The 16,824-nt window shown below is 27.7% G+C and overlaps 1 protein-coding gene across 5 annotated transcripts in view; it reads right to left on the minus strand.

The window, feature by feature from the left end:
* Positions 1 to 16,824, minus strand: part of omd (integrator complex subunit 5 omd) — a 72,880-nt gene that overhangs the window by 15,359 nt on the left and 40,697 nt on the right. For all 5 annotated transcript variants that reach the window (XR_012755140.1, XR_012755141.1, XR_012755139.1 and 2 more), the window contains 6 exons: positions 12,097 to 12,217; positions 10,762 to 10,962; positions 9,895 to 10,053; positions 9,470 to 9,683; positions 5,711 to 5,931; positions 4,207 to 4,421 (listed from right to left, as the gene is read on the minus strand). Coding sequence is in view for 2 of the 5 variants with exons in the window: in XM_075356247.1 (XP_075212362.1) it covers positions 4,207 to 4,421; positions 5,711 to 5,931; positions 9,470 to 9,683; positions 9,895 to 10,053; positions 10,762 to 10,962; positions 12,097 to 12,217 (1,131 nt within the window). In the remaining 3 variants the exon portion in view is untranslated. The remainder of the gene's footprint in view (positions 1 to 4,206; positions 4,422 to 5,710; positions 5,932 to 9,469; positions 9,684 to 9,894; positions 10,054 to 10,761; positions 10,963 to 12,096; positions 12,218 to 16,824) is intronic.

The raw sequence follows: 16,824 nt of genomic DNA on the forward strand, positions 1-16,824 counted from the left end.
GAAATGCTTAATTAGATGAATGTATTTAAATAAATACATCCAAGGGTGGTGGTTACTTGACCAATTAATAAAAAATTGAAATTTACCCACTTCTTTCCTAGATGTCTCAGGACATAACTATTTTTTATTTAAGCTGTTTACTGTGGCAGCACAGCTTTTATTATGGTGTGCATACCTATTTTTGTGATTGCAAGGTTTCACAGAAAAAATCGTAACTAAAAACTATTGGTCCTGGAAGGATGAAACAAAAAGCAATTTATTCATATTTTCTCAAGGTAAAAGGGTGGTCTACTTACATATCTCTCTTCTTTCTATGAGAAAATTACCAAAATAAAGTTATATGTAGGTATATGTTAGTAGTTTTACCATAAATAATATTAATGGTGATATATACTTAACCCTAAATTTTTTAATTTTTTTTTTAAATTCAAATTTTTGCTTCAAATAACTCTGAAGGGGCTGGGAATAAGAATCCCAAATTTGCACAACTTACATTGTTTTTATAGATGTTTATGGCAAACAAAAAGGTTTCTTGTGTACTTACTAATAAAAGTTATAATCTTTCAAAAATGAAAAACCTGCTAAATGTGAACCATTTTGACTCGTTAAGTAAGTGCTCCAAGGGGGTTTCTTGTCTTCTTGGCACTTTAATATTTTTATACTTATTACTATAGTTGAAATTCATGTTGCAACATGCACATTTATGCTTATTGCATCATTTAGCTTTGCAGTTACAGACTGGTCAGTCTGACATTAGTCAGTGACCTGTTCACATCTTTACTGAGTGCCTCAAATTTCATATTCTGTGTTTAGAAGTGTTCATTAAATAAATAAGTTTTACTTAATATATTTGCAAATTTTAAAATCAGTTACATTTTTACAAACAATTTACATAATACAATGTTATAGAAATTTATGTGAATGAAGAGTGTCATAAAACAGAGTATGGTAAGTGTCAAAAAACTCGTTAAAATTTGTGAAAATTAAAAATTAGTGATGAAAACCAACAACTTATTTTTTAATGTGTTAATTAAGATGTCACTAGTGTTTATAAATATCATGAAAAAAATGTTTTTGTCAAAATTCAGTTACCTGTATGGACAGTTCTGTTGTGGCCCTTTGAGAACTCATAAAAAATCAGTTAAGAAAAACTTAGGATAAATAACATTAAAGCAAGCTTTTAAAAAACAAATTTTTCAAATTTAAATTTAGTTCCTGGAAAATCTCTTTGTGTTAACTGTTTCAAAATATTTTTTCAAAAGTGGTAGATAGTAAAATTCCACCCAGCTGGACCACATACATCATTTCAAAAGTCTGAACAAAAAAAGTGTGGGTACTGATCTGCAAAGCCCTGTGAAAGTTGACACCACTTGAACTAACTACAGTGATAGGTTGTTCACACGCAATTTCAAGAAAATCATCAGAAGAAATATCACAGCTGTTGGTTAACTATACTAAATACAGGCTATTTCATTGAAGAATAATTAAAATTTTGCTACAATTTATTTTTTCTTCGATAGTGTTTACAGAAACCCATATAAAAATAAAAATGAATTCTTGAAAAAAGATATAGGCTACTCATCGAAATCTTAGTTTGGGTAAGTTTTATAAGCATTTTTGAATCAAAATTGTAGGTTACTGATATTGGTTAAGTTATTAAATTACAACCCATCCATAATAATTAAAAAAAAAACTATTTTAAAAATATTGAAAACTTCAACATAAGGGCTAAATATAAAAAATGTAAAGTGCAAAGAAGACAAGAAACCTCCTTGGAGCACTTATTTAATGAGTCAAAATGCTATCGCTTTTAACAGGTTTTTCATGATTTTTGAGAGGTTATAACTTTTTTATTTGTAAAATACACAAGAAACCTTTATATTTGCCATAAAATCTATACAAACACTCCAGGTTGTGCAAATTAGAGGTTTTTATCACCAGCCCCATCAGAGTTATTTGAAGCCAAAATATTAATTTAAAGAAAAAAATTAGTTTTCAAAAGTTCATAAACATTTAGGGGTAAGTATATCACCATTAATATTATTTATGGTAAAACTACTAACATACAGCTACACATAAAAAATATTTCTAACTGTGTATGCCATCCCTGCCTCTTGAAAAAAATGACCAAAAATGAAATTTCACTGTTTTTGATGTTCAACTTAATTGGTAATTTTCTCAGAAAAAAGAGAGATAGGTAAATAAACCACTGGACCAATCTCTTACCTTGAGAAAATATGAATAAATTGCTTTTTTTTTCATCCTTCCAAGACCAATAGTTTTTTATTATTTTTTCTGTGAACCCTTTCAATCACAAAAATAGGTGTGCCCATCATAACAAAAATGGCCGCCTCACATGTAAACCGCTTAAATGAAAATAAAAAAGGTTTTAAGGTCTTGAAACATGTATGGAAGAAGTGGGTAAGTTTCAATTTTTTTTGAATTGGCCAAGCAACCAGCTTATGTTTTTTTGGGACACTTCAAACGGATTGACCCAAAAGCAGCAATCAAGACAAATAAAGTTTCTGGGGAAATATTTATTTTTATTTTGTTCTTGAATTATACATCGACAATCCAAAATTTCTGGCCTTCAAATCAGGGAATCTCCTTGTTAATCTTCTGTAAGATTCAATTCTGCTATAATGCAACACTTTAAATCTACAAGCTGTTATGAATAATATTCAGACATGGAAAAACTGGCAAATGATATCAATCTCCCACTTTATCAGTGGTCACTGTTACAATAACTAACAAAGTAATGTTGCAGAGTAATCATAATAGATTTTGAACAAATCTGTTAAGGGTTCTTAATTACTTCACGCACAAAAAAATTCAAGCACAGTTCAGGAATTACTGTTCGTAAAATACAAAAGCATATAATTGGTCAAAAATGATTTGTGAAATAAAAACCAAATGGAAAATAAATCTCATACTTGATGAATGAGGCAACTCATGAATGGATCTCACGAATAAAAGTTTATTTTAGTTTATTTTCCAAACTCTAGTTCAAACATCATTCTCATTTAATAATGTTTAAGGAAACTACTTCAATAAAATGTAATAATGTGACATTATTAATTAGTTTAATATTAAAATCCATTATCTCTATTCATTCAATAGCAATTAAATTCTGGATTACTTTATCTGGCTTCAGGAGAAAGCATGTTATCATCAATTGAATTGATGTGTACGTGTGTGTGAAAAATAAATATTTTATTCCTATATAATTATGTAGGAATTATAACATTATTATGTGCATAAATAACTGAAATTTAAGTTGATCTATTTCTGTAAAAAACTTTATGTTAAAAATATGCAAATCAATGTTCTCTATAAGTTTTCTTTTAAACATTTACCTACGCCTATTGCAAATGACAGAGACTACCTAATAAAGAAAAGCAGAATTTTAGAAAAAAATTAAATATTGAATGACTACTACCGGCCTTGTTAATTAATCATATAATGAAATGCATCATATTACTATATTAAAATGTGTACAGTATATATTCTCAGATGGTATAACATACTAAAATAGTTAAAATACACAAAGAGAATAATTAAATTTTTCTGCAAAATAAAAAGTACTTTTGCAATGTAAGATTGTGAAATAGATGCAAAGTAGAGTGGGCAGTTAAAAATATCCTAATCACATTTAAGAATATGTTGTGAATGTAAAAACACTCATTAAATTGACTGGAACATTATTATGATACAAAGGAAAGCCTAAGGAATGTTTAAGTATATAGCTATTTTTTTTTTGAAAACGTCAAACTCTTCTAATTTAACTTGATTATAAATTTAAAAAAAATGTTATCAAAATTTAAGGTTTACTTTTCCATAATTAAAATGAGTTGACATGGAAGATAAAGTCTGGTTTATAATAAAAATAAATAAATCTTGAAATAATCAAAAGTTCCTTTAATTCTCCACACACTACTATAAAAAAAAAAAAATAATAAAAATACTAAGTTACAAACACTAATGAAAATATTTCTTAATTATAAATGTTTTGCTTTTTTACAGGTAATTGAAACCATTAAAAAGATGATAAGTGATGGATTACTATTATCAATATGTACACTATAAAAAAAAAATTAAGTTTAATCAGGTCAAAATTAGTCCAACTAAATGTATGGTGACAGCTAAGTGAATGGGAAGTTAGAATAAAAATGAAACTTGGTCTACAGTAACAACTGTCTAACCAACCTGTTTTTGATTTTCTTGAAGCAGTGATACAGAGGGTGTAGTAGAATTTAGTGAGAGAAGCTCTCCAGTTGCACCAAAAAGATATGAAGGAGGGTGGAATAATGCAGTCTCTAAAAGTTCTCGTAAAGCAAGAGCTCTCGACACATTTGATGTAGTAGCCAATCTTTGTAACAATCGTCCAGCAATTTTGGTACCTTGAGATCGCTGATAACCTTCTGTTAAATGGAACAAAATTTATACAAATAGTAGACATTATGATTATCTTAAAGTTTATTAAATATTTAGCAACATTAAATAATATAATGTAATTTTTATCCAAATGTAATTAAATCATGTGAGATTTGAGTGAACTTAAATCTACCATACATCAGCAAATTTAAAAAAAAATAAGAATAAGTACTGGAAAATAAATAAAATTTAAATATAAACTTAAATGCAATATAAATAAATTTAAGAATGAGTATTGGAATGAATATTGCATGCTACTCACATCTTCAATAACCCTAGGAGTTTAAAACTTCAGCATTCTACACTAAACACAGTGCATCTCTTTCAGCAGAGGTAATGTTGCTTTTCAACTAGCATTCATTTTAATTTGATAATCTGCTAAGTAACTCATGATAAAAATAACAAAAAAAAATCTGAATGGATGCAGCAGTAATTTTTAAGACAGCACTGAATTACAGTGGAAGTAAATATGTTTTCATATTTCTAATTTTAATTATTTAAAAAAATTAAATATAATAATCTCCACACTCATTGTATCACAACTCCTATTCTTTTTATTGATAAACTAGAAAGTTGTCACATAAACCAAAAACATCAGTTGATAATATTAAATAAAGATATCTGCACATGATTTTGTAAAATCAAAATAAAAGAATTCATATAAAGATGTTTAGTTGGTAAGTATTAAGAACACTTCTCAAAGAGTTAAATACATTAGTAAATTTAATTTAAAGAACAAGTATAAATTGAAAAAAAAATAGTCAAATAATGGATAAGGAAATGGGAAATTCCCATACATAATTTTCTAAATAACTGCCATAAATATCTTCCTTTTTTCATGTTTTTGTAATTCATAATCACCTCTTAACTATGCGTTTGCTATCATATGAAATAAAGAATTAATTATTGGCATCTTTCTTGATAGTACCAATATTTTGTGGTTGTTGTATTTGGTAATGATATTAAAAACAAAAGAAAAAACCATTTTCTTTTAACATCATGGATTCTGTGCTTTATGGTTTTAATTCAAGCAAATAAACAAATTATTCATGTAGAACGAATATGACAGGTGGCTTATGGAGTGGATAAAGAATAACCTCCTATCCCCATTCAAAATAATAGTGGTGGAACCTTTTAAGCTCAGATTTTAAAAGATTCACTATGTAATCAGTTTTAATTTTTATGAAAAAAAAAAAACAGACTAAAATATTAATATAGAGATATTCATAACATTAAAATCCAGTAAATTAAAAATCAAAATAGTAAAAGCACAAACCAGACAAAGAAAGACAAGTATAAAAGAATGCAACAGATGCATGAGTAAGCCATATTGTCAGTTGAGTAGACAAATTTTCTTGTGAAATGTTCAAAACCAGTTCAAGAACAGTAGCAATAGTACAGGAAACTATTGGTGAACGACACTCACAAAGACTTTCTGCAATTGCTCCCAAATTAGGCCACAATCCGCTGAGGGCCAATTTCTTTGATTTTTGTTCTCTAGAAAAAGTTAAAAGAAATAAAACAAATATCTAAAGAAAAAATAAAATTTCCTTAATTAAGAACAATTTAAATTAGTATTTATATACAATACAATTTTACAATTGTACATTGTATAATACAATTTTACAATTGTTTTTTTTATTATACAATTTTTATTAATATTTATATACATTTTTAGAAGCTCATATATTATAAATATTAAGTCACAATTTTCTCAGGTTTTGTATTCTTGAAAAGTCTTTTTTCATATAGACAGCATTCTTTGTACACTTATTCAGAGTTCAACTTACTTTGTAAATAAAACTGAAGTGGGATAAAAAATAAATTATATAACCATCTTAAAAAAAAAACTTCCTAATATTGAAAATAACACTACTCAGTTCTCATTAAAATCTCAACTTTTGAAGTAAGTGCTAAATTATGGATTAAGTTGTCTGTAATTTGATGTTGACCTTCAAAAGTCAAAATTCCAAGGATTTAATAAATTATTTCTTACATTTTTTTTGGTCTTAGTTTAGAAAATGCAGTTGTTGACACTGGACATTTTAAGAAGTAATTATAAAATATCTAAAAAATATTCAAATATCTTATTTGCTTTCATTTTACTTTTCTGAGACACTAGATGTAAAAATTTTGAAAATGTTTAAAAAAACAGCCAACTTTAACACATAAGACCAAGTATTAAGTTTAAAAAAATACATATTATAGCTACAACAAGCTGTGTCCTAAAGCTGTTACCAGTCTAGAGAATATTATTGCCGCTATCTTTTGGTAGCATCTCTCTTTAGAGTATGGTTACCTAGTTCCATCATTTTTTATTTTCTTGCATTTCATAATAAAAATGTTATTTAAAATCTTTCTACATATGTATACTCCACTGTCCAAACTACCAATAACTTCAGAAATGTTTTAACAAAAGTTTATCAAAATTATATTAATATAGTATCATTTAAAAAATAATAATTAAAATTAAATTAAAGTAAGTTAATGGCAAAAAATTTGAATCAGATCAAGTAGGAAGTAGTATTGTAATGTCAGCATATTTTGGAAATGCTATATAACAAAAACCAACGAATGAATGACGAATCAACCTGTAAGCTTCATTTATTAGAATCAGCTATTCATAAGTGAAGCTTGAGCTGACAGCGACTTTCATTTATAAATGTACAAGGGTTATCTCAAAAGTATTGCACTGTGTGTGCAGGCTTGCAAAAAAAAAATAACACTGAACAACTCGACGGAACCAGTATAGCCTGAACTGTCACAAAACAGACCATTTAAGCTGTTCAGGGTTTAAATGCATAACAATGTCAGTGCATTTCAAAGACAAGACAGAAGTGAACTTGGGGTCATGTAATAAAATTTAAGCATTCTGGGTACTTCAAAATTGAAACTTTAAGAGGCAATACTGTGCCAATAATTTACCAATCATTAAGGGAAGTGTGTGGTGATAATACTGTAGATTACAGCACCAGATTGGCATAAAACGTTTAGAGAGGGCAGAAAAAGTATAGCAAATGAGTCAAGCTCTGGCCGGTTGCCACTATGATCAATGAAAGTGAGAAAAATCAAAAATGAAAGTGGAATACCAAAAAACACCACATTTTAACACAACAATTGGACAAAAAAAAAGGTTGCAGTGCAATGGCTACCACACAAACTGAATGAGAAGCAAAAAGCAGAATGCCTTGAAATTGCATGAGAACTGCTTACATGTTACATGTCATCTACATCCATGGAAAATATACGAGTTATACAAGATAGGATTTCACCTTTGCTTTTCAACATTGCCTAAGAGGAGCTCTTAAAAAAAGTAAGAAAACCAAACTACGGCTAAGGATTTGGGAAAAAAATTGTAGCTCTTGCATTTGAAGATACTGTGATTATTTTAACAAAGAAAAAGGAAGATATTGACGTGTTATTAAGAATCCAGCAGAAAGAAATACAGTATGTGGGACTAAAATTAATAACAATACAACCAAATATCAAGCATTTTGGATGAGTAGAGGAAAAAAATTACCAGCTTTAATATATTTTCAATTACATTCAATTAGTAATATATTAAAATACCTTTGTACTTATTAGTTCTAGAAATAATAAAGAGGTAAAAACCTAAGTCTCTTACCAACTACAAAATTAAGTCATGATTAATATCACACCAATCAAGACTAAGAACTCACAAAAAAACTGTTCATCTTGTCATTCTAGGCAACTGAAATATGGTTAATGAATTAAATTATGAAAAAAATCATTATATTTGAGAAAAAAATCCTTAGGAAAATACCTCAGCCAACAGAGGAAGGAGATCAGTGACAGAGGAAGCACAATCATGAAATAAGATACTTGTTCAAAGAATCAAATCATCATAAGAATTAAAAGCAAAAGTTAAAATGGGCTGGGCATATCATTAAAAAGATGATGGAAACATGATAAAGTAAGTGTAGAAAGTAACAGCAGCAGGAAGGGAATTTCCAGGATGACCTACATATTGGTGGGACCACCAGAATAAGGACATGGAAAGGATCAAAATCACTGTAGAGAATGCTCAGGGAGAAGTAGCATGTTGATGATGCTGAAGTAGTCTGGGGTAAGTATGATCATGACTGTAAGCACACTGATTCAATAAAAATATAACTGACTTTGATGCGTTTGTATCAAAATCATCCTCAAGGTGAAATATTGAGAGATTACTATTAATATTACATTAGTATAGATGATAATCTAATTATCTGAGAATAGAAATACTTTAAAACTCAACTCCTTAAATAACACTAAAGATGTGAAGAAATGTACATACTCTTATAATAAATTTTATGAATTATAATGATATTAAACTTACAAAAAGCAGCAAGGGTAACATAAGCAAACTGCTAAAACAGGGAATAAAGGATAGAACTACAGATGTTGGATATTTTTCTGTATGTGCATGCATGTGGTGCTTGTATGGTGTTGTAGGGAGTTCTTCCACTCCCTTGTTCATGTGTGTTGTTTGGTCAGTTGGGTTTTAAAGTGGACATGGAGTGTCATTCTAATATAATAAAGATGTCATCATTTTCAGTTACATTCAAACAGTGTCAATCTTATTATACAGTCCATTTAACCGTTTTATAATAAGCAACCAACAGACATTTAAGTCAGATTTCTAAAAAAAAAAGACAAACTAATCCGAGTAATATGAAAAAAAAGAATGGTAATAACTGATCATGTTATCAATACACTATTTCTTATAAGAACAAATGGATGTTAAGTAAATAAATGGGGGTGAATAATCTGTTATAGTAGTTATGAGCATTTTCTACCTTTATGATTATGAGAATATTACTAAATCCCTATTGCTTAAAATGAGAAAAAAAGAAAAGTAATATTACTTAAAATGTAAGATCAATTTACATTTATGGTGTAGTATTAAAAAACGATGAAATTGTTAATAATTCAATAAAGAAATAAAATTATCATTCAAGCGAATTAGGAGAACTTTGTTTATAAATTAGTATACAAGTAAAATATAATAATCCAAATATAAAAGGTAAATTACCTTAACAGTTTTTCCAAGTTAAGCCAAAGATGTACAGGCTTACCAACTTCTAATTCCAAACATGAACGTAAAGATAACATAACCGCTTGTGCAAAACAGTCCTGATCTTGTTGAAAATGGGCTACTTCTACAAGTGCTGCTAATTGTCGATCTGTCATTGGTCTCATCATTACATGAGATAAAGCACCAGGAAGCATACTGGGATTTTGATAACCTGCAAATGTTATCATTGCATCTTAATATTTAAGAAAACATTTTAATCCACAAATTACAAATGATAGTAATAATGATCGTAGTAATAATCGAACCTTTCAACGTTAAATAACAGAAAATTTTTTGAAAAAACTTATAGGATATTTTTCAAAGTACTTGAAAAGACCTTTAATAAACTTACTTTATTAATTTTTAAAAATTAATAAACTTACCAAGAAAAGTGAGAAGGCGTACAGCAGTTTGCAAATAAAGAGGCTCATCACTAAGTAAAAGAGGTTGAAGAGTAGGTAATTTTTGTTGGACACAAGTTAAAAATGGAACAGGAGATCCTTTTAACCTAACAAGAAGATCAACATCTTTTAACAATAATTCTGAAAATAAAGAAACGCACATTAAGTCTCAAAAGTATAAATTTAGAATGTATGAATTAAGAATCTTCAGTGAGCTCTTAAAATTAACAAAAAGAAAAAACTAGCAACAAGAAAACCTCATATTGTTAGTCTTTACAAAATTACTCAATACATTTATCGAACAATTAAATAATAATGTAATGTATTTGTATGTATGTATACTCTATATATATATATATATATATATATATATATATATATATATATATAAATAAACACATTTGTTTTTAAAACATGTCAGTAGACATAAAGAAAGGAATTGCAGATGGGTTCAAATCAAGGTTCATACAATTTTCAATCAGTTATAAGAAACTTTAATTGGATCTGAACTTGGGTCTTGTAGCATCATAGAAAAACTGTCATCATGTCTGATTGGTAACAAAATAATTGTTATATCAACATCTACTTGCTCATAATAGTAAGTGATGCAGGTTATATAAAGTAATTACTAATTGTAATTAGTTATATAAAGATACATTAAACTTTGAAATACAACAAAAAGAATTTTTTATTTTACTTACATTAACATTTTCTACTTATTCAATGATAAAAGCTAATATTTTTAATTGATTACTCAGAAGTAAAACTTCAATGATTATTACCTGTCATAAAATAATGAAATTTTTGAATAGTAATACAATAAATTATGAATAATAATTATACTTGTACCTAATATTTCAAGAGCAGTCAATTTAACATTTTTGTTAGGATGAGATGCTGATTCAAGTAATAAAGATATAAATTTTTCTGCTCCTTGCTCACTGTTCAACATTAAATGAACTATAAGATCAAGCAATGGCTGCCTTCCCTGAAAGAAAGTTGCCCATGCTGGACCATTATCAGCTAAGCATCCAAGTACATCACAATTCACTGTAACAATATCAAAAAAATATATACATCAATAACTTTTATAAATTTTCTGTTGGAAAAGGTTTTTAATTTAAAATAAAAACTACTGATTCAAGAAAATTAAGAAAAAAATCTTACAAAAAAAATTATTATTATAAAAGAATAGCCTGTTAGGGGAGTAATGATAGGGTCTTTATTAAGGTTTGTATAAATTTATTGTTAGTTTTATTATTTCAGGTTTATAAGTTTTTTACATATTTCAAATAGCATTAAGTTGTGTGAGCTAAACTAAAAAGTGAAAAATAAAATACAAACATTCTTTAATCTTCCTGCTACCGTGAAAGTTCAAATTATTTATTTGTTTGATTGACGATTAATTCACCACATAAGTTCAAGCTTATGTATGGGAATATTTAATGAAAAAGTTTATAGTGTATGAAAAATGCCATGCCTAATTGGAATTTGAACATGGGACTTTCCACAAGAAATGCTGGAACATCTGTTAACAATGATAATGTCTAACATCGAAAAAATTATTGATGACAGTTACTTTGCACATTTCTCATCACATTTAAGATCAAATTAACATTTTTAACTTTCTGAATAAAAGAAAAGTCCTACACATTCAAAAATATTTTCAGTTCTATTTTGAAATATCATTTTTTCAAAAAAGAAAAAAATGATTGTTACATTTTTTTTCTAGATGAACTAATTCACCACAGAAGCTTACAAAAAAGCTTGTACATGGGAATATGGAAAAATAATTTTGTAGCATATGTGAAAAATGCCGTGCCTGACTGGGATTCAAACCCAGTCCCCAGATGAAAGGCTGAGATGCCTTTCATCTGCTACAAAAATCAACAGAGTGGCCATTTTTTTTATTGTAGAAATTCATCTTCAGTCATCCTATAAAAATGGCTGAAGTTGTATTTGCACTATCAGAAATGTTAAGAAAGACTAAACACTGTAAAAGTTATATACATAAATTTTAACTTTTTCTTGTATAGATTACTCCCAATAATGTTAATAACACAATCTATAATAATTTAATGATACATATTAAAAGTAAAAAAAATGGTCTGCAGTAACAAACAATATTTATTATAATTACTTTTAAAAAAAGAACTTAAATTACAAAAAAAAAAGATCACTTACATGACTGAAGAACATCAGCATTAAGAGCACGTAATAATGTTGGAGAAAGTGATGCAAGCTTTAAGAGATAGGGTACAGTAGCAACTCGTTCTTGTTTTCTATCTCCAGTTTGTAAACTCCACTAAAAATAATAAAATAATAGAATAAGTAAAAGACCCTATATATAACATTCCAAAATACAGAATACTTCAATTTTAAACATAGATTAACACATTTAAATTATTAATGCATAAAACAATAGTGAAAAGTATTAACACAATTTGTAATAATGAAAAAATTTGAAATAGTTGTAGTTACATTATAACTATTTAGTTATTAAATATCAAACTAAATAATAATCACTGAAAATTTCAATTTTTAATTTTTTTAAAAATATAATTCCAATTATTCTGATAGTTATAAGACTAATTAATTATTAAATCTCCTCTATAAACTACACTACCCAAACAATATTAAGTACATAAGATTTAACTGTATCAGAAATATACATTATGCAGTTATTCACAATATTAAAACTATAAGTTAAAAAATTTCTTAATTAAGGATATAATTTAATACATTTTTTAGTATTGTGTATTTTGAGATACAAATAACCAAACTAAAATGAATGCAAAGTGTACAAGTTTTGTACTATAAATATGATTACTACTTATATAAATTCAAAACTAAATAATTTAAAGAAAAAGTAAAAAAAGTAAATTTAATTTAGATAAGTTTTAATATATTGACTATAATAATATGTAACACATATATCTGATAAATGCATGCAATTTCCATAAGTTATTGAAAAAATTAATATTTATTTTAAAAAATAGTAGTAGTATTAGTATCTCAAATTGAATTCTGAAAAAACTGTTCACATGATTTTGTTAAAATTATACAATATTAACTGCAATGCACTGACACAGATGATTTGAATGTTCTCTGGCATGTATGACCAGGGCTGTAGCCACTGGTGAAAAAAAATAAATAAATAGAATGAGTATTTATAGGATAAGAATTTATTTTACAAAATTAATTAATATCAATCTTGTGAATAGCGTATTTTCCTAGGTAGCATTCCACAACATAATATTACACAGTAGTAGTAGTAATGGAACTTGGCATATGATTGATGTTAATTCAAGGCTTTAATAATGTGTGCAATGACTATGTTTTGCAACTTAATAATAGTATGTCAATTCAACATATTATTATAAAACATACATATTACACAGCTCACTCCTTCGTATTTCAAATTTGTATATGTTACAGAATTTGATAAAATTTAAGAGTTCATGCAGAGCATTAAGCACTATAGAACATAATGTTATGATTCTTCACATTTACTTTTTTGTTGAAGCAGTGACAAAATATGCTTCTATTTTGTTCCATTATGATAATACTAAATATCTGCACAATTTTTGGCATCCTCAGGTTGAAAACTTACTGAAGAAAAACTTTCTCTAATTTAAACTACAGCTTATGATCAACTGCTATTTTTAAAACAGTGGTTAATCCATATTTTCACGCTCTGATGCACTGGTCGTAAAATTATTTCTTAGGTTTATAGATGCTTCTGAATCATATATATGATTTTCGTTACTCAGGTATGTTTATTTATCGATTTATGAAATGTTGCAAAAACGCAACTTCAACAGGAAAGGGTGTCTAAATTAACACAAACTGATATAGCTTACTATTTTTTAATATTTTTATGAATGTAAATAAAAATTAAACATAACAGAAATTAGGATACAATATAAATGAAATGTTTATGTTTTATTTCAGTATATAATGAATATATCAATTTAATTTTTATGGTAATCAATAGAACATTTTGGGTGATGTCCAACTTTACACTTATTATATGAAAATACCATTGTAATTTTACATTGTCGGCAGTGGATTCTTCTGTTATTACATTTTTTTGAGGACGATGGTTGTCAACTGAGTATCACTAAGTTGCTGCAGCTGAAAATACTGTTGGCTGTCCAAGTGTCTGCATTTGTGGAATAGCCATTTCTTCTGTGTTATTTGCCTTAATGATAATAATGCGATAACTACAAGTCATCAAAATTTGAGTTGCTTGACTTGTTCTTTGTAAATGTATTGATAAAGCTTCCATGAATTTACTAAAGCTACATCAAGAAAGTTTGAAAACAAAGACCACCACCATTTTTTACCTTTCATTGTTATTTAATAGTTGCTGAAACCATTGCCCAGTAAATCAACCCCTTCCATATAGCGATTGTATTGCTTGATGAGGTCTGGCTGTTGGATTGAATTTTCATTTTTTTCACCTTAGAATACCTTTTGACATTATTCAGAGGTTCAATGGATTAAAAATTTGTAATTAGAGTAACAGGAGAGTTGTTGTTCCATAATGCAATAAAAATTGAATTGGTAGTACCAAACTGATAATTGTATGTTCCACAAGGTTCCTTACACAAAGAACAAGAATCTTCCACAGGGCAGTTTTGAATTCTATTTTCCCTAACTGTTTCAGTTGTGAAAAAGTCTTCCTTCTTCAGTAAACTTATCAGTTTATATAAACTAAAAATCTATCAAATAATTGGTGTTTAATTTTTTAGGATTATCTAAAAAAAATGCGCAATAAATTCTGAACTGAAGCACTTAATCCAAGGCTAGAATTTACTTCTGCTTCTTTTCCTTGATAAAAGAAAAGTTGAAAATGTATCCTTGAGAAGAACTTAAACACCACACATTGTAGCCACAATGTACAACACAATTGTACAAAACACTGTATTTTCCAAAGTTTTCATTCAGAAGATCAATGTAAGGTTGCACTGTGTTTATGGATGAATATACATGTCAATAACAATGAGTCATTCTGAATATTCATTGCTACTGAAGTTGCTAAAATGCAACATCAATTTTTTTCTGTCAAGATATAGACATAATAAACAACTATGATATGATAAGTTTACATAGAAAAACTATAACTACTTTTGAGTAATAATCAGTTAAAGTAATATTATAAATTGGAGTTTATTCTTATATAAATTATTTATAAGTCATCTCAGAAGAAGCAAAAAATGATTAAATTTAGTGAACAATAACAAAAAATATTTACTACCAACAAAAATTTGTTGCTATTATTTAATTATGTGCAAGATTTTTATTAAAACAGGCTACTTGAAAACAGTAAACAAATATTATTTCACGTAATAGTAACATAAAACAAATTACATTGCGTTATTGCAAACTTCAGCTGAATATGGATTAAAAGGACTTTATATTCAGACAATATATATATATATATATATTTCTTATTTATATATGTGTGTGTAAAGATATACATATATATATATATATATATATATATATATATATATATATATATATATATATACACACACACACACACACACACACATACATATATAAATAAGAAATTCTACATGTATACTATTAAAACTCAAAATTGATTCTCTATAGCAGGGGGTGGCCAACTTTTCTCTATATACGATCTACTTTTTATCTTAGAAGTGTGTCGCGATCGACTTGTTGTCAGAGGCATAGTCTAAGGGGGAAGAAGGGGTGTGAAATGCATACTATGTTTATATACTGTGTTTCAGTATAAGGTGCATTCCAGAAAGGTATGGGTAGATAAGTAAAATATATTTTTTAAATCACTTATTAAGTTTTCGAGATATAGTCTCATGAAGAAAATAAATTTCTAGACCCAGCTTTTGATAGCAGCATTCCGTACATGCGATACCTAAAAAATTTGATTTTCCGACACATTTTCAAGAGAGATTTTTACTATTAATGGGAAGACTGAGTTTGCATGTCTCTAACCAAGGAATCATAATTAGGTGTATATCCTGACAAAGACAATAATAATGAGTAACCATAGTAAGGGAATCAGTCAGGACAGAACGCTGTTTAGTCTTCGTTAGCTACAAGTATGAAAATGCCGATTCGCATTGGTGTGTAGATCCGAAACAAGAATAGATATATTCGCTATATTTGGTGATACTGGGATATTTTTCTCGGTTGACATATTTCCAAAAATCTTCTTCAAATTTTCTGGCTTGCAAGATTAAGTCAGTTTGCAAAATTATAATTTCATTTTCTAATGCCCTTTGATCCATATGAGATATGTCTGAAATTTTTTTACTTATGCGTTTCACACTTAAATCTTTTTTAAAAGGAAAAGATATAAATTCCACAATTTCTTTAATTTTTTCAAAATCCTGGAATCTTACCTCAAAATCTTCAATTACTTTTTGGATTTCCGCAATGTATTTGTCGATCTTATAATTAATATTTTTATGTTTTTGTAGGTTATCTGCCATATTTGGAAAATGATTCATATTATTTTGTTGCAGATCTTCTATTAGCAAAATAAACTTTGTTTTATATGCGTCTATGCAGCTGATCATATCAATTACTGTTTTATTTTTACCTTGTAATTCTAAATTTAAATGACTTAATACTGAAGTAAAATCGGTAAGAAATGCTAAGTCACTAAGCCAAGTTTCATCATTTAAATTTTCACAGTTTCCATCTTGTTCATGAAGAAAATCTATAATTTCAGACAATAAATCACGAAATCACTGCAGATATTTACCTCTGCTGAGCCATCTGACATCGGTATGTAGTAATAATTCAGGTTGGCTGGCCTTCATCGAGCTGCAGTTGGAAGAGAAGCCGTTTGAGGGAACTTCCTCGAATTGAATTAACAATTTTAAATGCTATGTCCATTTTTTCTTTTGTGTT

This window comes from Lycorma delicatula, chromosome 2 (genome assembly GCF_047948215.1).
Source record: "Lycorma delicatula isolate Av1 chromosome 2, ASM4794821v1, whole genome shotgun sequence".
In the NCBI taxonomy this organism is placed as follows: domain Eukaryota; kingdom Metazoa; phylum Arthropoda; class Insecta; order Hemiptera; family Fulgoridae; genus Lycorma; species Lycorma delicatula.